The sequence below is a fragment of the Vanessa atalanta genome, chromosome 14 (genome assembly GCF_905147765.1).
Source record: "Vanessa atalanta chromosome 14, ilVanAtal1.2, whole genome shotgun sequence".
NCBI lineage: Eukaryota > Metazoa > Arthropoda > Insecta > Lepidoptera > Nymphalidae > Vanessa > Vanessa atalanta.
The window spans coordinates 11,349,149-11,373,104 of NC_061884.1; the positions used below are offsets into that span (position 1 = coordinate 11,349,149).

The following is a 23,956-nucleotide window of genomic DNA, read 5'->3' on the forward strand; positions in this document are numbered from 1 at the left end:
AGGTGAGGTCATTGACATTCTGATTTATAGAAACTATTAGTTTCGTATAAAATATATTTCTAAAGAAAAAGCAGACGAGTTCCTTTATTTAAATTTATTTCAGCTAGTATAATAATTATTCAAGTAGGCTCATAAAAACACTGTTGAATCGTCATGCTACTACCGGTCCGGAAAGTAGATTCTACCGAGAAGAACCCGCAAGAAACTCAGTAGTTACACTTTTCCACAATTTTAATTCAGTAAAGAACAATTAGGTAAATTTTTATATATCCTACCTAGAAATCAATAAATACTTTTTTATCTTTAATATAATATTGCATTGAGTAATATGCCTTAGTAATCAAGGTTTTTTTGACATTTTTTAATAGGCCAAGTTAACAATAACTGTGGAATCTGATTGCAGAAATAAATACCGTACTAGGAAGAATGTGTCAACTTAATAAAAACATCGTAAGAAAACATGTCAGATGCCAATTCGCCATACGTTCATCGACGAAGTGGATCAAATGAGCTCTAAAATCATAAATAAATATTGGACAACATCACATACATTACTCTGATCCCAATGTAAGTATCTAAAGCACTTGTGTTATGGAAAATCATAAGTCACGACGGTACCACGAACACTCAGACCCGAGACAACAAAGAAAACTAATGAACTTTTTCTACATCGACTCGGCCGGGAATCGAGCCCGTACCCGGAGTGGCGTACCCATGAAAACCGGTGTACACACTCGACCACGGAGGTTGTCATAACTTCTCCTGTAAGTAAGGTGAGGCATTAACTCATCAGCGTTATATTTTCAGGTTGTTAATTCACATGAATAGTCAATAATAAGAATGTTATTTATATATTACTTCCGTCGCTGGAAGTTAATAAATTCCGTCTTCAACAATTACTGGCTCGTGTCCAAACATCGCGCCTCAAATAATGTTCTTTTTCGAAGGTTTTATACAAAGCTAACATGTATTTACACAATAATACTATAATGGAGAGTGCAGTGTCGAGATATCAAACATTTTTCTTTTCAGATTAATCTTAAGAGACAGATGCAGAGGTCTTAAGAAGTATGAGCATATTTGACTTTTCTTTTTTATTCTAACTATACGTAGGGATCGTTACTTAAGGTGAAGCCCAGTGCAGAGTACTTGGACAGGTTTTAGTTTGCTTGCTCAAATTGCATGCATTTAGCCGAGAAAGCGAGCCAATGTGCAAAATTAGGGTATATTTCTAATACTAATGAGCCGAGATGGCCCAGTGGTTAGAACGTGTGCATCTTAACCAATTTCGGGTTCAAGCTAAAGCAAGCACCACTGAATTTTCATGTGCATAATTTGTGTTTATAATTCATCTCGTGCTCGGCGGTGAAGGAAAACATCGTGAGGAAACCGCATTGAGCAACGTAGTGGAATATGTTCCGAACCTTCTTCTCAAAGGAAGAGGAGGCCTTAGCCCAGCACTGGGATTTTACAGGCTGTTAATGTAATAAAACAAAATGTTACTAATACTTAGTTTGTGGAAAGTATTATTTTACAACTTGATACTAAGTGGTCAACGCCGCTGATTTATCGCGGCAAGAAATTTCAACCATTCGTTGCATCACCAATATACTAGTAACCTTGAAAGCTAACATGCTATGTCCATTGTGCCTGTTACACTGGCTCACTCACTCTTCAAACAACAATACAAACTATTATCGTTTGGCCGTAAAAATTATGTATATAAAACTATGTAAATTGAAATAGTTTTATACTGATATTAAATACCTTATTCATATATTTTTTTTTTTTATTCAGATAATAATCAATGTCCATAAAATACTTATATTGAAATCATATTTAAAAGACGAATTTAATTTAATTTGACTTCGCTATAGTCGATCGAACTTATCGTCCCTAAGGCTCTAAACGAACTCGGTCATTGCACAAAAACAATGTACGGTTCCTAACTAAATACACGAAAACACGTAACAAAAATTTAAATATTAAAAATATAATTCTATTTTAAATAAAATTTGCAGGGTATAGTAAGTATACCTTAAGTTTAAATCTGGGCACAGTTCACGCAAACATAATATAGCGATTGAGATCGCCATCAATTATTACACGGGAGTATTAACACGAAATAAGCCATGGGGATCGTTTTCTCAAAAAACGAACAGCCCAATAAATTGCCCGTATCGCCCTTCCGACTCGAAATCCCATCTTTAATTACGCGAAAATCAGGCGGCGAAATTAGGCACCCCCACCTGCCCCCGGTGATAACACTCAAATACTTTACACTTACAAAGATATCAGCTCTTCTAGAATATTGTAATATATTATAATGCTATATAAGTTTTTTTTTTTATGATATTAGTAAAAGTCGTGATGACCCCGTTTTTACAAGATGTTAAACTTAACGTAAAATTATGGTTAAGCCTGGGGCATGTGCGTATCACTGAATTCATAATTCATCTTGCGCTCTTCGGTAAATTATAGTATCGTGAAGCAACCTGCACGCGGCGGATGAGAATCTGCCACATGTAACCATGAAGCCGCAATGGACCAGCATGGTGTAAGCTCCAATCCTTCTCCTCAATGAGACGATGCCTTTGCCCAGCAGTGAGACGTTATCGTTCTGTTAATTTACTTTATGATTATAGTGAAATAAATTCCTTCTTATATATGTCTATTGAAAGGAACTATATTTAACTACTTCTTACCGGTTCTTCTCGGTAGAATCTATATTCCGAACCGGTGGTAGCTTCTCCTAATATAATTTTGTAAAATGACGGTTCAAATGTGCTCATAAAAGCCTAGTCGGATGAAATATATTTTAATTTTGACTTTCGAGGACAAGCATACCTTTCATACTGAATGCTGCTAAACATGCAGGTGTTAAGCAGAGAAATATTCTTACGTATGTTTTATATTTAATTACTAGAAAAATATAATGTAAAATAATGCTCTATTAATAAATTATGTTCAACGTATTATGAAATTTGTAAGAAACAAATAAGATGACATTTGACATATAAGTATTAAACAATTTTTGTGACCCTTGTTTAATTTGAATTTGATGACCTCCGTGGTCGAGTAGTGTGTACACCGGTTTTCATGGGTACGCCACTCGGAGGTCCCGGGTTCGATTCCCGGTCGAGTCGATGTAGAAAAAATTCATTACTTTTCTATGTTGTCTTGAGTCTGGGTGTTTGTGGTAGCGTCGTTACTTCTGATTTTCCATAACACAGGTCCTTAAGCTACTTACTTTGGGATCAGAGTAATGTATTTATTTGATGTTGTCCAATATTTATTTATTTATTTATTTATTTATAATTACTAGTTAGGGATTTGATGAGCAATACTGTACAGTAGTAAAAGTTCATTTTAATAGTATCACGATTGTCCATAAACCTGTAGGAGACGAGTATATTATCTGTTTAGATGGACTGTCAAAGCTGAGAACGGGTCGAGAAATAGTGGTTACAGGTACCAACTGTTACTACTTCGCACACGCACAATGGTAAAGAAGCACGACATTTGGCTCGTATCAAGCGTAGCTGTTACGCACACCAAGACAATATTGACCTTTTTTATTTTAGCTCTTTTGTAGTGAGACACTCTATTTAGATATATAAATAATTTTGACATACTTAATAGCATGTCACTGATTACCCACCGAGCTTGGTAACCTATGTCTCCTGTGTCTGTAGTTACACTGGTTCACTAATCCTTTAAACCCGTCTTATTTTAAAGCATTTGATTGTATATGATTTACGTACAAAATATGTTTAAATTATCTGTACTAATATTATAAATGCGAAAGTAACTCTGTATGTCTGTTTATGCACAGCTAAGCTACTGTATCGAATTTGAAGAAATTTAGTATTCAAGCTTCAGGGAAGGACCAACGTTTTTTAACTAGCTAAAGATGTTGTCAATTTACAAAGTCAGCGCTATCATTTGCTATCAAGTGGTAGTCGCGGTTTACATTCCTTATGTACAACATGCTATTAGTAATAGCTCACAAATATGCAAATCACATACAATTTTTCACCAGCTGTAAAATAATCGTCAGATATATGAACGCTCCTTTATAAATAGACCTTTCTCCTTTAGAAATATATATATATATATACATCATTGATAATAGGACACTGGAAATGCACGGAACCATGCTACATCTAACATAGAATTGACTGATTAGACATTTTTTCATTATTAAAAAATATGACACTTCTATTTTGTTTATAGATCTACGAATATATACAACGATCGGTATTCCAATCGGCGAAAATTGTTAATTTTAATTCGGAGGCCAACGATGCTATTCCGAAACTCAATTACCGTGACGTCCTCAGAAAGAGGAATTCATCTGATGGCGAAATGGAATTAACTAAATTTTTCTCCAAATACGACCGAGCGTGGGCGTATCTTGATTATTTCTTTAATTTAATTTTGCAAATACCCCCAATCTTATATTTAACGAACGGAATAATATTGTTTCATAGTCTTATTATCCTTCAAAAAATTATTACTTTACAATATAAAACTACACGATTTTAATATACGCACATAAAAAAAAATCTTATTTAAAATAGAGCTGATAAACTCATTTAAAATATATATACATAAAATTTCTTGTCTATGCTGTTAACCGCTGAGCAATATCTGGGTGCATTAATCATACAACGAGGTATTCGTTACCATAAAAATGTATTGTCATTGGATCTGAACTAACATGTCAAATTTCAACTCCATACATTAAGAAGTGGTTCTTATTGGGCTTGCAAGACTTGACCAAAACGAACAAATCAAGTTTAATAAAATCTCATTAAAATATACATTTAAGATATATGAGAATCTCATATTTATTTCGTTTCTTATTACAAACCTTGCAATCTTGTAATCGTCATCTTGATAAATCTCAGCCTTTGTTCAATTTCGTCTGGGCAGATAAACTCATCAGATATTTTACCGCCAAACAAGTATTGTTTTGTTTGGTTTAAAGGGTGAGTGAGCCAGTGTACAGTACAAGGGACATTATATCCTAGCTCCCAAAGTTGATGGCAATTTGGTTTTGTAAAGAGTGGTCAATATTTCTGTGTCAATGTCTATTTGCAGAAGATATCCCTAACAACCAGGTGGTCCATTTGTTCGTCCTCTTAAATATTATACAAAAAAATCTGGTGAGGTAAAAACTAATGAATCTTTGATAGTATTATAAAAGTAAGAGCATGTAAACCCTCTACTGAACTAAGACCTCCTTTAAGAAGAAACCTTAGAGCTTAATCCATCACTGCTCCATCGCGGATTATTAAATACAAATGTATTTCAGCCTGCACACAGATGTTTCCACGATGTTTAGGTTTTCCGCCAAGCATGAAAATTTTATTTACATGAAAACAAAGTGAGTGCACACTTGGGTTTGAATCCGCAATCTTCAATTTAAATTGACGTGTTCTAAACCATTGACCATGTTATCTCTTATAATTGAGATATATCGCGCTCTACGGTGGAGTAAACATCACAAGGAAACCTAGATGAAACAGAAGAAAAACTAAGACAAAAATACTATACTAATTCATGAATGTTATCATAATTAATAATAATCTCTGTCATTAAAAATAGATCCATTCCTAGCATTAAGAAACATACATTAGCTGAGCTTATATATCATATAATCAAATTTAATTTAGTGTGTCTATTCCTTCTTGTATATTGAACAAAAGGATATTATGCTTTGTTATATCCTAAGCAGAATTTTATTTATAGCATTAGTTGGCGGACGAGCATATGGGCCACCTGATCGAAAGTGATCACCACCACCCATAGACAATGGCGCTGTAAGAAATATTAACCATTCCTTACATCGCCAACGCGCCACCAACCTTGGGAACTAAGATGAGACGTCTCTTGTGCTTGTAGTTACTGGTATATACTGGGTCACTAACCTTTCAAACTGAAAAACATCAATGCTGAGTACTGTTGTTTGGCGGTAGAATATCTGATGAATGAGTGGTACCTACGTCAACGATTCAACGGTAGATTGCTTTTAAATAATATATTAAACGACACACGCACGTCGATATGTCATAATAAGGTGACCTACGTCGTTACAGTAAATATGATACATGTTTTGGTAGACGGCCAAGAAAGGACCGTTTTTATTGCTTTTAGCCATATTTTATGGAGTACGACACTTTATTATAGTATAAGTAGTACTACATTGATGTAACGCTGTAGATATGATAGTGACACTTGTTTATTCTAGTCGTTCAGTATATTTGTGGATACACCCTAATTTCGGCGTTAATACTTAAGACATTTTTAACTTTGCCGTTTCATAAATTCAAATCATTATATCAAAGCCTGTAAACTTCCCACTGCTGGCCTAAGGCCTCCTCTCCCTTTGAGGAGAAGGTTTGGAGCATATGCGCCGAGCACGAGCTGAATTTTAAACACAAATTAAGCATATGAAAATTCAGTGGTGCCTGCCTGGGTTTGAACCCGAAATCATCGGTTAAGATGCACGCGTTCTAACCACAGGGCCATCTCAGCTCCTAGTTACAACAATACTTAGTATTGGCGTGTTTTGCTTGAAAGGTGCGCCAGTAACTACGGGTATACGAGACTTATATTATACAAATACATGCATAATATATAAACATAGGTTAACGGATCAGGATGAAACCTGCGACTTTTTTGCTACCATCCCTGTATTAAGCTAACGAGTCTTCAATTCTAAGAAAAAATCACGGAGTTGCTATATCAATTTCCACATTTTGGTATTAGGGAAAATTAAGATTGATTTATATATTTTTTTATATTTCTGTTATTTCTATGACCATTTCTGCTATGAGCTTGCGACCACGAAGCAAAGTTGTTGACGCAGAGTCGATGGAAGTTATGTTTATAATTTCTCAGGTTGACCCATTTGCCAATAAAAATAGGTTGTCTACCTATTACAAAAAATTAAAAAATCTTGGATTTTCTTTCTGTGTTAATAAATAACAAATTAAATTACAGCCATTTACGCCGATAGTTTTCAATGTTATCTTTTAACGTTGAACTAAATTCAAACGGTTTCACTGCTTTCAATTTCCATATAAATCACGTGAGAACAATAATAAAAACACATCGTGGGCAACTTTCTAAGTGTTATAATCCCACTGTTTAAGGTACAATCCCATTGATATAATATCCCATTGTCTTTAACGAAACCAATAGTGCGTACATCACACGCCCACCAGTGAGAGTACGTGAAAAGCAGATAACAACACCGGAAGACGTATTTACGCTATCATCGTACTCATTCATTACCGGAACACCATGTGAACGATTAAAAATACCAGTTCCATGCAAAAGACTTTCAACTTTAACACTATACAATTACGTACCTTAATCATATGCACTTCAATCCAACACTACAATCTAATGGACAGCATGCTAGCTACTAGCATTTCTTACGCGACGTCAGAGGTTGTAAAGCGATTGAAGTTTATTAGTTGTGCCCATAAAAGGGGCAGAGGCCGTAAACCTGTTCGATCCCGGTACATACAATGTTTTTTAATACTAGAAATTAGGATCTAAGACATAAGAAGATGCGTTTTTAAATTAAAAATAAAGTCGTAACACACAATTGACCATTAAAACTATATAGTGTGTAGGTACGGCATTCTTAAAATAATTGGAATTCTTTTAAGTATATGAGAGTCATATTTGACAAGCTTTGAAACATGTTTTATGCTCTTTATATTCATGTAATGTTTTGACTACCGTTATGTCTTTTTTAATTTATTACTTTTATTCATCTGTATTTTTAATGTTAAGCATTTATTGAGGGTAAAAGCGACACGTTTGCCGTGACGGCAAACGGCATGATCTCATACGCATCATATTCAACCGCCAAGCGTAATACTTGTTGTATTCCGGATTAAAGGGTGAGTGAGCCATTAAAACAACAGACATGAGGGATATAATATCTGAATTCAAGGTTGGTTGCAGATATTGAAAGGAATGGTTAGTATTTTTCACAGCACTACTCTCTTGTGATCGGCTGGCGCGTATGCTATATATGTTAATTATCTTAATTTATCATGGTTATTTTTATTACTAACAGTATTCAAAACGGGATATTTTAGTTAACGAGAACAATCCATTCATAGATAATGTCGAAATATCGAGCTCCACCAAATAAAAATAAACATCATGGTAAATATCCCGTTTTAAATACTGTTAGCTATAAGTATATGTTATTTAATAATAAGAAATATTATATTTATTTTCTTAAAGAAACTTTATATATATATATATATATATATATATATATATATATATATATATATATATATTTTATTATTGATATAATTTTAATTATAAATTCATTCAATAACCATCAATCAATCATCAAACAACTATATGTAAATTTTAAAGTAAATAACTGTACAATTACGGAGTTAACACTATGAATATTTCACGCATGAGTTATGTGAAATAATACCTACACTAAAAACATTTCAGTGACCAGACACACATCTTCATTAATATAGAGTTCGATTTGTGTATAAAACATACAATAACCCATACACTTAATCCTGATATATGATAATTGATATGAATAAAATTTTATTTGGATCAATAAATATACATTTTAGACCACACCAATTCCCACCCTTTATGTTGCAATCTGTTACATCAACTGCAATTAAATTTCGACTTTGTTCTCAATACGTAAAGTTGACGATGCGTCGAACAATTTCGAACGTGTCATTTCCGCTCCGGCAACATTTGTATATTTTGTTAATATATCACCGAATTTTTCTTATCGCTGCGTAGGTACGTTATATCCGTTTGTTGAGAAATTGTGTCATGCATTCCTTCTCATATGAAAGCATATTTATTTATTTCATTTCTTCAATCCTTTACACTTAAATTGCAAATCATCATCCTCCTGCCCTTATCCCAATTTTACTTGGGGTCGGCGCACCATGTCTTCTTCTTCCATACTTCTCTGTCAGACGTCATCTCACAAGTAACATTCTTTCTAACCATATCGTCTTTCACACAATCCATCCATCGTTTCTTGGGTCGTTTTCTATTCTACCACCAAACAGCAATGTTTTGTGTTCCGATTTGGGTTAGTAAACAAGTGTATCTACACGGCAAAAGGGGCATAACATCTTAGTTCCGATGATGTAAATTAGTATTTTCTTTTCCAACCTATGGTAGTATTTCATTTGACAATCAATAAATAAGTAATTCTATTCTCAAGGAAAAATATGGATCAACTAAAGTCACATCACATAATATGATGTAAACAAGTACTATTCTCCCAGCCGAACTCTAGATAAGCAAGCTGCATAGAAGATATTACAGTTCAAGCTTGTATGAACAAAAACAAATGTTCTCAATATTCGTTCGCTATCATAAATCCGATGGGACGGAAACCCGAAACCCGCTGAAGAGAGATCAGATGCAAAACAAATGGCTTTACTTTCCGTGGCTGTATTATACTACCAATTCCCCAACTCATGCAGTTTATGTGATTTTGTTGACAGAAAAATCCAATAAATCATACTAGACTTATAATAGATTTAAACAATGGTCCAAGACATCCTAACAGCTTGCAACTAGACTAGATAACAGTGAGCGAAATTGGCCCAGTGGTTATAACGCGGGCATCTATACCACATCTCCAAAACTGGTAGGTACAAAATAGTACACAGTTCACATAACCAAAGAAATTATTGGTGGAAATTAGTACCAAATCCATCGTAACTTCCAAATCCTCGACATGTTGTCCAGAGTCCGTCTTGTATCTACTGGACCATCTTAACAAAAGTACCCTGTAAATTTTGTTTCGGTCGCATTTGTCATTCCGAGGGTCGTAATAACCTCGAAGATTAGAGGGGAAACGCAACGGTTTAAGCTCTCTTGAATAATTAAGTCAGAAAATGTAAATCTTAATACCTCTGAAACCCGTTTTTAGGGAATCTCTTTGTAGAAACACGGAATGCCCGAGTACCATTTTTGGATCTGTTTTTTGGTAAGTAAATTTTCTCATCCGTATTTTCGATTCGAATGGTTTAAGGTTTTAAGTGGACAAGGATTTATTTTATTCGAATCCCCTTTTATTTCCAAAGAGTATTTTATGAACATTTATCTGTACTAATATTATAAATGCGGACGTAACTCTGTCCGTCCAAACCACTGAACTGAATTTGATGAAATTTGGTATGGAACAAGGTTAAACTCCAATTAAGGACATAAGCTACTTTTTATATCCAATACTTACCGATCAACTCCTAAGTAACTAGTATAACATGTATGTAATTAAAAAATATGTACCCAATTTATATTTAACCTATTTTTTTTTTTTCATTCTAACCGAAGAACATTGACACTGTAAGAAATATCGACCATCCCTTATATCAACGCACGATCAACCTTGGAAACTAAGATGGTAAGTTCCTCGTGTCTGTAGTAGACTCTTACAACCAAACTGGATCACAATAATTTTATTTGGCGATAGAACATATGAAAATTGATTGGTACTTTGCCCTACGACCAAGAATTTAAAAATAATTATATTCAATTTATATATAGATATATTATTATACGGATATCATATTGCGCGACACACATTGAAGTTTAACACACACACGTGAGTCGAATCGAAGTCAATAAAAAAGAGTATACAGAGCAGTTCTTATAACAGTTAAATAGTGTCATTAAACTGTAGAACGTCTGAAATACCATACAAAACATAATCGACCAATTTATCTGACACACGCGCATCTAATGACTTCGAACGTGTCGCGACAAGGAATAAGTTCTTTAAAGCATACGATCTGATATCACATTCAGAAGTTATCATGTGATAATAATAATAAAATGGGTACTTTATCGTATACCAGATAAAGGGTAACAATGTAAAAAATATGCAGCTACTATAATATTAATACATAATAAATAAATATAAACATCCATATTAAAGGTGATTTAGACAGTCATTTATTTTACACTTGATAGTTGTAAATTATTGACTAAAATATGACATTATTTGAATATTATTTGGTGATAGGGCTTTGAGCAAACTTACGTACATAATCTGCGTAGGTACCACCCACTTATCAAGTTATCACATATTCTACCGTAAAACAGCAATACTTCGTATTTTTCTGTTTCGGTTTGAAGGGTAAGTGAGTCAGTATAATTGCAGGCATCTTACCTCCGAAAGTTGGTTGCGCATTGGTTGATTGCGCATATTTCTTACAGCACCAATATCTATGGATATACTATTATAATAAAAAGTACTATTTAAATGAATAAATTATTTCATAGAATGTCTCTTTTAGTTCCAAAATAATAGTAAGTGTTCATAATATATACATTTTTTAAATATTCTGATAGAATTATGACAAGTTGTATGATTGGCGAAGTAATTTCAACACAATCGATAAAAACTGGACGTCGAATGGATGTAGCCATGATGGCCCAGTAGTTACAACAAGTGAATCTTAGCTGATGATTCTTAGTTCAAAGCCGGGCAACGACCATCAAATACATGTGTTCAATTTGTTAATTCACCTCGTGCTCGGCAGTGAAGTAAAACATTAAGAGGAAACTTGCATGTCTAATTTCAATGAAGTTCTGCCACATGTGTATTCATCGACCCGCATTGGGGCAGATTGGTGTAGTAAGCTCCAAATATCTCTTTAAAAGGGAGACGAGCCCTTTGAGCATCAGTGTGAGATTAACAGACATTTACTTTATTGTTATTTACGATAAATATCTTGTAACGAAACGTTATAGTAAAACTGGATTTATTTGAAATGTTTTTTTTTTTTTAAACCATTTCAAAATTGTTCAAAATAATTCTTTATAAGTATCAAATGCTGCTTCTATATTTTACTAAACAAACATAATTATCCTAGTTGTTACAAAGCTTTTCAGAGGGATTGAATAACGAAAAAAAAAATTATATAAAATAGATTTTCCAATTCCGAATTTTTAAGTTCTATAAATGTACTAGTTGAACTCCCCGCTTCGCCGGCTTGGAATTCAGTTCGTGACGAAAATGCTCCAAGAACTTGTATACAACCTCTTATATATTTTTTACTCCTTCACGCATAAACTCCTGAATGGATTTTAATGAGAGCTTAGAATAATTTACATTATACATCAGAATAACATACAGGCTCTAATTAAAAAAGATATAAATCTGAATAATACCTGAAAACCAATCCATCAAACGCGAGCGAAACCGCAGTTGAAACTAATAGCTTCTAATAAAACATAAGATGATACTCCAAAAACCATACGATATACCAATAGTCGAATGATGTGATATCGTATCGTATAAAGAAATCCATTACTCAAAGAGTAATCTTTTGTAGTGAATCATGAGTTAGGGACGCGCAATTTGCGAGTAAATTGTCTCTGATCCGTAAATAAGTACTGACTTTGTTAAAGCGTGCGACTTAACTCGCTTAAAACGAAAATAATTGTGGTTTATTCAGCGCAGGTGTGGATATAGCATGGATTATAAAATTCCAGACAACATTCGCCGTCTGGAATTGTTTAGTTGTTCCATTAATCCTTGACTACTTATACATACATACATGGACCACTTGATAGTATATGGTCACCATCACCTATATACATTAGTACGGCGAGAAACCCCCAATTCGCCACCAATCTTGTGTAAGTTATTATGTCCCATACATAAAAACTTTCCAATTGCGTTCTGATAGTCACTCAAGACAAACAATTTCATAAGTAAAGTTAGATATTGATAATTATCGACCAAAAGACTTCAAAACTGTTGTTGTTGGATAATTTATCATGGATAAAGATTTTATTTATTATGAATAAGAATTTCACTTTTTATTCTATGCTTGATATTTATCCGATGATTGCGGGTTCAATACCATGGACTTTCATGTGCTTACTTTGTTTTTATAATTCACGTGAAACACGTGATACCACCAACCCGTATTGGAGCAGCCTGATAGAATAAGCTCCAATATCATATTTTCAGAGGTAGAGGAGGTATTAGCCCAACTGTACATTCGCATGCTGGTACTACGGATTTAATAGTATTTTAGCAGGATTTCATATACTGAAATACTTGTTTTAACCTCGTCGCTAGGGGGTACTGAAGCACATCAACATCTATAATAAAGTCAACTTCATCTTCGTCAACTTCTGTAACGGCCTTTTAACGATTGGTTTATAGCACTCACAGGCAGGACGTCTGCCGAGTTTACTAGTACGAGTATATTATGTATAAGATTGAATATGAGGTCACATATAATCTTATATGTTGATCTATTTCAAGCTACAAAATTAGTCGTCACGATATAATTAGTAAGCATTTGCTGAAGCTACGTAAGCATGTATGATTATGTTTAATTACTGTATTTTGAAGATGAGGAATTGGTTTAAAATAGAACATGTAGATTTTGGCCAAACGTTGGATCCAATCCTGGTAAGCGCCGCTGAATTTTTATTTTGCTGAAGTGTTTTTAATTCATCTCATGTCAATAAAACACCGTGAGAAAACTAACACGTGAAAAAGAAATTTACATAATATAACGGCCAAACGCAGTACACCAACATTGCGGCAAGGTCATTGCCCAACATTACTGTATAATGTTTTACTGGTATTGCCAATCATAGAAACACTCACTTATTCAATTCGAAGTCGAATCAGCTTAAAATAACTCATCAGTTACCTGTAGATACCCATACGGGCTTTAATAAAGCCCTCGAGCCAGCAAAACGATTCAATAATGAAAATACAAAGGTTTCAGATAACAATATTTGTTTTTTCGATACATTTGGGAGTCAGTTAATTCTCTTCATTTCAAATTGGTATTTGATTGTTTTAGGGCATTTTCAAATACAGATTACACTTTATTAATTACGTTTTTATTCATTTAACGGTGTTTAGTTAAACACGGATTTCTCTCTTTATTGATTTTATATTTAAAAGAACAACGCAACGTTGTTTAAGTGATACCTTCGACAATATTTATAAGTAAAGTGAATCTTGATTAAAGTTTGTATCTGTGATTGATTATTATGGAATTACAATTTGTATACAGGGTGATCAAGTACCAATATTCTGATGGTAATTTTTAGTATAATTTACATTATTAACCGGTAACTTTTGGTTTATATACATAATAAAATGGCCATCATTTAAGACATTTGAATAGCGTATATTTTGTTCATTTGGTGTATATCTAAATTAATATCTTTGTGCAGGTACAAGGTATCGTTTACAAGACTCAAATAATATATCATTACGTGACTATTATATGATTTTATGACATAAAACCTGATGAATTTACGTTTAGCTATAAATAAACTGAAACATCAAAATTTAAAATGAAGCATGATTATTTATAGACTAACTTAATAATAATATAAACGAAAATGTTGTAGCTTAGTATACGTTGATATTCATACAAGACATATTATAAATTTAACTGATAATGATTAATGAGAAAGACTAACTATTTCTTTGTGGTAGGGATTTGTGGAAGTCCGTCTGGGTAGGTACCACCGACTCATCGCACATTCTACCGCTAAACAACAATACTTTAAATTGTTTACTACTGCGGCTTTTCCCGCGCGAAATTTATAAAACACGAACTTCCAACGCCCCTTTTATCCCTTTGGTGTCGAGTTTCGTAAAATTTTTAGCGAATATCTACTCTATAAGAAAACTACCTGCCAAATTTTAAGTTTGTAAGTGTTATGGTTACTGAGATTTCGTGAATAATCAGTGAGTGGTATTTCGCTTCTATATACATATATGTATATAGATTTCTGGTTTAAAGGAGTGAGCCAGTGTAACTTGACCATATGGAAAATCTTAATTCCCAAAATTAATGGCACATTGTTTGTTTAAGAAAAAGTTATAATTTCGTAAGTCGCCAATATCATTTTTTTTTCTTTATTTAAAGAGCTTGGTCACACACATGGCTATGACGATCTATAAGTCTTCCAATATCATTTACCTGTAAGATTATATATATATTATAAATAGATGATAAAAAAGCGTGGATTTAATGCTTGTTGACTTCCAGGCAGGATATATTACATACATATATAATTGTATTTAACTAACATTACTGTATTTTTAGATGTTGAAGAAGAGAAACTAGTGAATATCTTGCCGGCTCTTCTCGGTAGAATCTACATTCCGAACCAGTAGCTTTACTTATTATAGTTTGTTAAATGACGATTCAAAAGTGCTTGTAAAAGCCTATTTGAATAAAGAATATTTCGATTTTGATTTTGACTAATTACGACTTGAAAATTTTGGCGACTTTTCTTGGAAAATCTATATTCCGAATTTAAATCACATTTTTAAATGACTGATTTAAATTGAATGATTTTATAGTGTTTGTAAGACCATTTTAAGGTAATTTAATTTTTTAATAATAATTGACCAATGAGAGGAATTAATCTAGACAAATTTAAAATTCAGTTTCTCACTGGCTGTTCAGAGTAGAATCTGCATAGCTGAACGGTTCCACGGCGTAACACGATGTCTCTTTACGAATTCATGTTTCAAATGTCCTCGTTAAGGCTTGTTTAAATAAAGAATTTCATGTTGAGTTTGAGAATAGAAATAAATAATCTATTGATAGAACAGTCGAGTTGGTACATTTTGATTTGAGTCAAAGATTTTGTATTCGGACCCAGAGAAGACGAATGAGTGTTTTTTCTCATATTTTTATCTTTAAATGTTTCAAACACATACTATACATTATCAGCCTGTAAATTTCCCACTGCTGGGCTAAGGCCTCCTCTACCTTTGAGAAGGTTTGGAGCGTATTCCACCACGCTGCTCCAATGCGGGTTGGAATACACATGTGGCAAAATTCCATTAAAATTAGACACATGCAGGTTTCCTCACGATGTTTTACTTCACCGCTAAGCACGAGATGAATTATAAAATATAAATTAAGCACATGACAATTCAGTGGTGCTTGCCTGGGTTTGAGCCCGAAATCATCGGTTAAGATGCACGCGTTCTAACCACTGGGCCATCTCGGCTTTCAAATGATTTCCAATGTTTTAGAGAAGCATTCTTTTATGTCATTTAGATACGCAGACTGGCAATTGCGTCACCTGATAGCAAGTTGATAGCGTGGTGGAATAAGCCCTAAACTCCGTACCTTCTTTCCAAAAGGAGAAATCAATACATATATATTTTTTAATATTTATTACATTTTAGTTTGAACTGCCACCATAAATATACACGAAACTCACAGTCAGCTTATGACAACGACTGGTGCCTCTTTGAAAAGATCATACAAAACAAAAAATATAATACAGTCGTGACTAGAACCTCTGTATGAACGCGATAAACTCGAAAACTAACAGATTTTAGTAATACGGTTTTCCCCACAATATGGTTAGAAATCGTAAAAAAATTATAGAATTTAATTGAAGTCCCTTACAAATAGATACAATCAAAATAATTAAAATGAATGTGTACAACTTCAGACCGCCATCGTTCTTTATTAAATCTAAATTCTATTATAAAAAAAGTAATGAAGTAACGTAGAAGAGAAAGTGATCAGTTTAATGATAAGACGTTAATTCTATAATGAATTATATTACAAGTAATTATATTCATGAGCATTTACACAGTCCGATACGATATTGTTATTTAACAGCGACTTTATGTCGGATGTAAAATGCGGAAACCGTTGGCTTTCTTATCCATTGTTTGTAGTGACCACATCACTTGATTGTAGGGCTTTGTAAAAGCCCGTCTGGTAAGTAGCATCCACTTAACAGACGTTTCGCCACCAAATATACCAAATGTATATTTGGTGGTGGATACTAATATAATAGCAAAACGGTTTAGTAGATATAGTACTAAAGCGCCGTTAAATGAATCACAGTAATGTTGAAAGTATGAAATTCCTTTCCATGAAAAAGTAATAATCTAAGTCTATTCATCTTATACAGACGCATATATAATTATTTACGACGTGTAACATCTATCCTATAATCTGTAGAAAGGGACGGAAGTGTGTAACAGGAAGCCGTGAAAGCGCGCGCTATTTGATTTGACCAATGAATGCGCGCGGTGCTATTCTGCTGTCAGAAAGAACTGAACCATTTTCCGAGAGGATATAATTTATATATTACTTATTACGAAGTTTTCAAATATCACACATTATATGCGACAAATGTAACCTCGTTTTTTTATTATATCAATAATATGTACACTTATTTGTTATATTTTTTAAATAGTACGCCCTTATATATTGAAGATAGTTGTGGGCTATATTCATAGTACTAGACTAGTCTAATCATACAAAAGTCGTCTTAAATAATATAACGCGATAGCGAGTTTGTTTGTTTGTTACATCCTAACTATTCAACCGATCATCATGACATTTTTCAATTATTGTTGGATACTATAAAGAACATTATGTACCTAATACTTGTTCCTCCCCCCTAACATACAGTCGAGGTTGCGGACGAAAACTAGTGTTCAAAATTCAATCTACTGCAACAGCTCGTATATAACCCACAGCTGGGTTAAGACCTAATCTCCTTCATTATTTTTTTATACATTCGGCTGTTATACATGTTGTTGAATGCAGAAGATTTTCAGCGCCGAACGAAATATATTACTAACACAAATAAAGCACTTGAAAATTCAGAGGTGCTGGGTGGGTTGAAACCCTCAATCTTCGATTAAGAATCGCGTATTCTAACCACAAGGCCAGTTTGGAACCGGTCTTATCACACAAAAAACCCTATTATGTTCAATAATTCAATCTGCATTCGACCAAATCCAATTAGACCGTGTACTTTGTCCGACTATAATTGCATTGGCTGAACAATTAATTCACTGCTACCAATACTGATTGTGATTATTAATTATTTATTAAAAATTGATGAGCTAATTAACTCATTGGGGTATCGATATGTCAATGATTCGATAAGTAAATGGATACCGTACTTTTCGATCAAATATTCATGGACGGTATAGAAATTAAAAAAGCAGACCGTTATATGAGCAATCCGATAGAAAGTTACTGCCTTCGTCTAAAGATGTTGGTATACTTCCGTGTGGGAAGGGGAGTCTAGGGTAGCTTATATATTAGTACAGGGTTTGGGATATCTCAGTATAGCAGATTATTCGGGATTGAGTAAGAAACATCTAACGTATTAACTTTCACTTTTAAAACAACGGTAGGCTAGAAGGATTCTTAACATTGTAAATGCTTCGAAAATTTTAGGTATTTGTGATTTCTAAGGTCGTTAGTAGTATAACACCAATTAGAGGACAATGCCTCTGATAGTCATTTCATACAACACAAATAATTTTATCGAATAATTGTATCAATTTTTTAGTACTAAATAAGAAATCATTGTATAATTTCAAATATTAGCCGAGCATTATTTTATTATAGATTTCTACTGAACTAAACTGAGATGACTGCTGATGAAACCCTGTGATTAAAAGACCTGAATCTTAACCGATGATTCTAAGTTCAAACCCGGGGAAACCCGCTGAATTTTCATGTGCTTAATTGGTGTTTATAATTAACCTCGTGCTCAGCGGTCAAGAGGAACATCGTGAGGTAACCTTAATGTAGCGGATGAGAACCCGCATTGGAACAGTGTAGTGGAGTAAACTGCAAACCATCTCATATAAAGGAGTGAAGTCTTTATCCCAGTGGGACATTTAAAGGCTTTACTGCATTTGTTTCTTAAGCATACGCAAATAATTTCATTCAACTCATGCAGTCTTCCTCGACATATTTTCCTTGGCAAAGCTATGTTACATCCAAGATAAACCCGTACCTTCAATTATGATCACCTCACTTCAGCTTTCTATCAAATGAGCTATCTCAGTTCTTCGTATATGGTGTCAAAATTTAATAATATATAGGAAAGAGCTGAGCGACAACACTTTGTAAGCGGTCAATTTAATTGAATAATTCATAAAAGGCACCATTTGATGGAACATGTCGCTTCCAACATGGTGCCACTCGGACAAGCGGGAAAAGCTCCGATATTCAGATCCTCCCCAAATATTTTTGTTGCATTTATAGAACGAATAATTGTATTTTTTATCTGTTTATTGAATGAAAAAAATATATTTTATTGAAGAAAACACTTTTAAATCGTCATTTTACGAGTACTCGTTGACTTTCAGGCTTATTATATTATATAATTGTATTTAATAACATCACTTTTTATTTTATGTGTTGGAAAAGATTAACTACTGAGTTTCATGCCGGGTCTTTTTCATACCGAACGCGTGATAGTTCACTCAATATAGTTTTTTAAAATGAATCAAAGTGCTTGTAAAGTGCCTATTTGAATAAAGTATATTTTGAGTCAAAAATAAAACCATTGAGAGACTAAAAAGTTACTTATTTTTTACTAATTAATTTGAATTAGTAGATGCTAATTAAAAATATGTAACAAACATAAATTAACTACTTTAAAGCCACTAATATGAGGTAAAGTTATATTTTTCGCTTTAAGATGATTCGATCAATGGAATTTTCTTATAATCTTGTCCTCTACTAAGCATGAGATGACTCACACATAAATCTTTGAATATTTGATACAGGAATGATATAATATTACTTTAATAATGAAAACGAGTAACTATAGGGTTTGTCTTTACGGAATTCAATCTTAATATAATGATGGATTTGCACTTACTTAAATCTTAAAAACCTGGTTTACTGATATTATAATACTTAAAACTTAACGTTTAACGTTTACTTTATCTTAAAGTTTCGAAGATGTAAATGATACTTTAAAACAAATGTGATTAAAAGTCATACAAATTCTATTAAAATAGGAGTTTTTAATAGACACAGAAATTATTCTGATTATTTTTAGTCGCCTTTCCCCAACGGCCAGTAACACAGATATTTAAGCTGTGGTGCAATAACGTGTCAAACCAATGATTCTCGCTTCATCAATCACTCAGCAGACTTATTCTGTGTATTTACGGAGTTTTATCGCTCAGTGACAAAAATAATTAAATTTATAAGAACACATTTTTTTTTTAAATGTCAAATATACAGCTACACAAATTAAAAAATGCATAGGTTAAGTAAAACTGTAAATGTGGTGAATTGAAAATAAAAGAGGCGCTGGTGATGATCTGATGATGATCTCCAACAGAATTAACTTTATCGTCAAAATCTCGCTAAATGAACACCCAATAATAAAACAATTTTCCATACGCCTCAACCTTATATTCATAAAATTGCTACTGCGCTATCAATTAAAATAAATGTAAATTATTAAAATGTGTATCTTCTAAAATCAGTGCAAAAACATTTAAAAGTTTTTATTCATTTATCCTAACACTTTAGTTGTCAGAATAAGGCTGTTAATTTAGCAAATAGCTTTGATCGAGCTTGAAGCGTAACTGACCGTGATAATTCATCAGCCTTCTAAAAAAGGGTTACAAAATTCATTTGTTTCGTGCGCAAAATCACACATTCTTTCTCAAAGTCATTAAAACATTGAATGTTTGAACCGCGTTTATTTGTAAGATATTTTTTCGTATGCGTTTTAAATTATTTTTGCGAAAATGACCACAAAAGAGCACTAGTCATATTATATAGGAATTAATCAAAATTTCAAGATTCAGTCAGTCCAGATCAATGACTAAAAAAACTGACTAAAGACCAGCATTTGTACCAGGGGAACATAAATCACGAACAAGTAATTACCCAACCGAAGTAGCAATTGCGAAAATAGTTTGGTACTAGTGCGCTCTTACTACCTCAATATAACAGATGGCCCTAATCGATTTCCAAAATTGTTACTTATCTGCAGAGAAGGTCAGGAAGGATTTTTGATGTGATATAGGAAGAAATATGTATGGAAGTAAACAAATTATATTTTCTTTGAGAAATACAATATCAGCGATTAAAGGAATACCATAACTCTTAATACTGCAGACTTCAGTTAAAATTTTCCTTTCAATTATATTTATTGTCATTACTTTTGGACATAATGAACAAAAGTTGCTCAAATAATTCAATTAATACAAAACTGATTCTTAATTCAAATTCATCATTCTCATTACTTTTTTTTTATTTAAAATTGGTAGCCATACTGACAAATACGCTACCTAATATTGGCACTGTTACAAATATTAATCGGACTTACTCCCCCGATGTGCCACCAACCTTGGGAAATGTTATAGTGCTTGTATCGGTATACTAGGTCAATATAAGTAACGCTGTTTACATAAACACCAGTGCTGAAAGAAACTTACCGCTTGAATGAAGAAGTCGCAGTGCAAGACGCTGACGATGCCGAAGTTAGTGAACTTGAAAACTCTGTCCATTATCCACATTAAGTTGGATAGGACTCCAGGTCTTGGATTCCAGGCTGCCATCAGAATGGGGACGTCCGCTGTGCTCTGGTGGTTCGCGAGGACGAGGGTCTTGCGACTGCTGCATGCTGCTGGTTCATCTCCAGTTTCGACAACTGCGAAAAACAGATAGAGTTATTAAATTGAGCTGCAATTTTCCTGATCTACTCTCTGATCTATCATTGTGTTTAAATACAGATGTTCAATATTAGGACATATAAATGTTTTTTGTAAATTTTAAACAGCATGTAGGTGCTTTCAGTAACGTATTCCATTAATCCGAAATTCACGACACTGAAGACAAGATAATAATGACCTTACTTATAAACTTTTCTTATCAGTTCGATGTTTAATGGAACAGTGTTTTATCTTTTTCTGTTATCATTTATTTGTCATTCGAAAAGAGAAGACTATACGGCGAGTAAGGTCAAGATCGACAATGGGGTAAGATCGTACTGACAATTTCCGGCTGATTCGATCACTTTTTATATCCTGCCGGGTAACAATTAGTAATTGATATATAATAATGAAAGAGGAATATCACATGTACAATTTTTTACCGGTATCTGTGCAAGATTCCAAAAATATAATAATTCTTGGTTTTTCTATGGCTCAGTTCGATGTTCGGTAACAAAAAAATTCTCAGTAACAGCTCTTAGTCTGCAAGTTGGAAGTGTGTACACTCGTATCGGATTTGCTGTCATTGATAATGATGGTGATGAGACTATGTATGCACATACACTTTTGCAGAATAATATGTTCTGCGTAGTTGGTTGGTCTTCCATAAGATTGTACGCTGTGACCGAAATCAGTCGGACGACATCAATCACGGATACACAGTTGATGTAAAATGATTAGTTTTTTTTTTATGCCGGACGAACATATGGGATACCTGATGGTAAGTACCACAGCCCATAGACAATGGCGCTGTAAGAAATATTAACCATTCCTTAGATCGCCATTGCACCACCAACCTTGAGAACCAAGATGTTATGTGCTTAATGCCTGTAGTTACACTGGCTCACTCACCCTTCAAACCGGAACACAACAATACTGAGTAATGTTGTTTAGCGGTAGAATATCACATTAGTGGGTGGTACTTACCAAGACTTCCACAAAGCCCTACCACCAAGTAAATATTTTTTATCATTACAATTGACTGAACAGCTACCATCATTATTTTTTATTTCCTTATTTAATTACTGTTATTTAAATGGGTATTTGTATTGTTTATTTAAAACATTTTGCAAAGTAACTTTAAGCTGGCTTGTAAGTTGTTTAGTTCCTTGCAAGTGATATTTAACGCTTACAAACTATTCTGATTTTTTTGCAAAGTTAAATTTAACACAGTTTATTAGACTTTACTTAAAATATATAGAAAAAAAAATGGTTTTTATATATTTTCATTCAAACTAAGGCGTAGTAAATAATGTTATTTATGAATTTTCAGTTTAAGATTACATGTATGTTAATTCCTAAAACACGTATCATTTATAAATGAAACATCTTATAAAGTATAAGATAATAAAAATAGATATCTCATTTAGTCTTACATTGATTTTAGTCTTTCTTCAAAGTAAAACTTTTCATTTTTATTAAATCAATAACGTAATATAATAACATATCCTCGAATAAGATTCTCGTATTCTAGCTAAAAGACCATCTCGGCTCATAAATAGTTGGAAGATGTAAACGAACACAAAAAGTTTTAACAAACTCGACATAGTCCACGGTTTCGCCCGCATTCAATTATACGATAATCATTTGAATCTTAAACGGTCAATCAAATAACCGTTACTAACACGATAATAAACCATCATTTAATAAAACAGAAGAAGTAGAACAAACGACTGTCTACAGTTGAGACTGAGTCGTTAATGGAAACAAGATTTTACTCTATTTTTCACTATTCTCTGAGAAAAAATATAACAAAAAATAATTTTATCAGTTTCTACGGCTTAAGGAAATTAATATATTTCTATAATAGTCGAATTAGTAAATAATAGTTAGAGATACTGACAACGTGTTATTTTTAGACCAAGGTTGGTCTGTTGAATAGTGATTTGGAAAATGTTAGAAATTAAAGTCACTGTAGAACGCTCCAGCGATGAGTGTGGGTGGAAGCTCTCGTCTTCTGAGGCTAATTAGGCTGACTGGAACCTCTTGGTGGTAAGGACTTTGTGCAAGCCCCTCTGGGTAGGTACTACCCGTTCATCAAATATACTACCGGCAAACAACAGTAGTTAGTATTAATGTGTCCCAGTTTGAAGGGTGAGTGAGCCACTGTAACTACAGCCACAAGGGATATAACATCTTAGTTCTCAAGGTTGGTGGCGATATGAGGAATGGTTAATATTTCTTACAACGCCATTGTCTATGGGTGGTGATGACCACTTACCATCAGGTGGCCCATATGCTCGACCGCCAACCTACGCCATAGAAAATGTGCCACCTAATGTAAAGTTGTCACCATCAACGATAGAAGTTGGCGCTGTTAGAAATATGAATCTTCCTTACAGTGCCATTACGAAAATTTAAACCGGTCCCAATTCGAAATTCAAAGTC

The 23,956-nt window shown here is 33.5% G+C and overlaps 1 protein-coding gene across 1 annotated transcript in view; it reads right to left on the reverse strand.

Annotated features, from left to right (window-relative positions):
* The window catches only part of LOC125068871 (acyl-CoA:lysophosphatidylglycerol acyltransferase 1), a 333,075-nt gene that overhangs the window by 139,670 nt on the left and 169,449 nt on the right, over positions 1–23,956 (reverse strand). Inside the window, exon 4 of the mRNA XM_047678223.1 lies at positions 21,293–21,507. Coding sequence (XP_047534179.1) covers positions 21,293–21,507 — 215 coding nt within the window. The remainder of the gene's footprint in view (positions 1–21,292; positions 21,508–23,956) is intronic.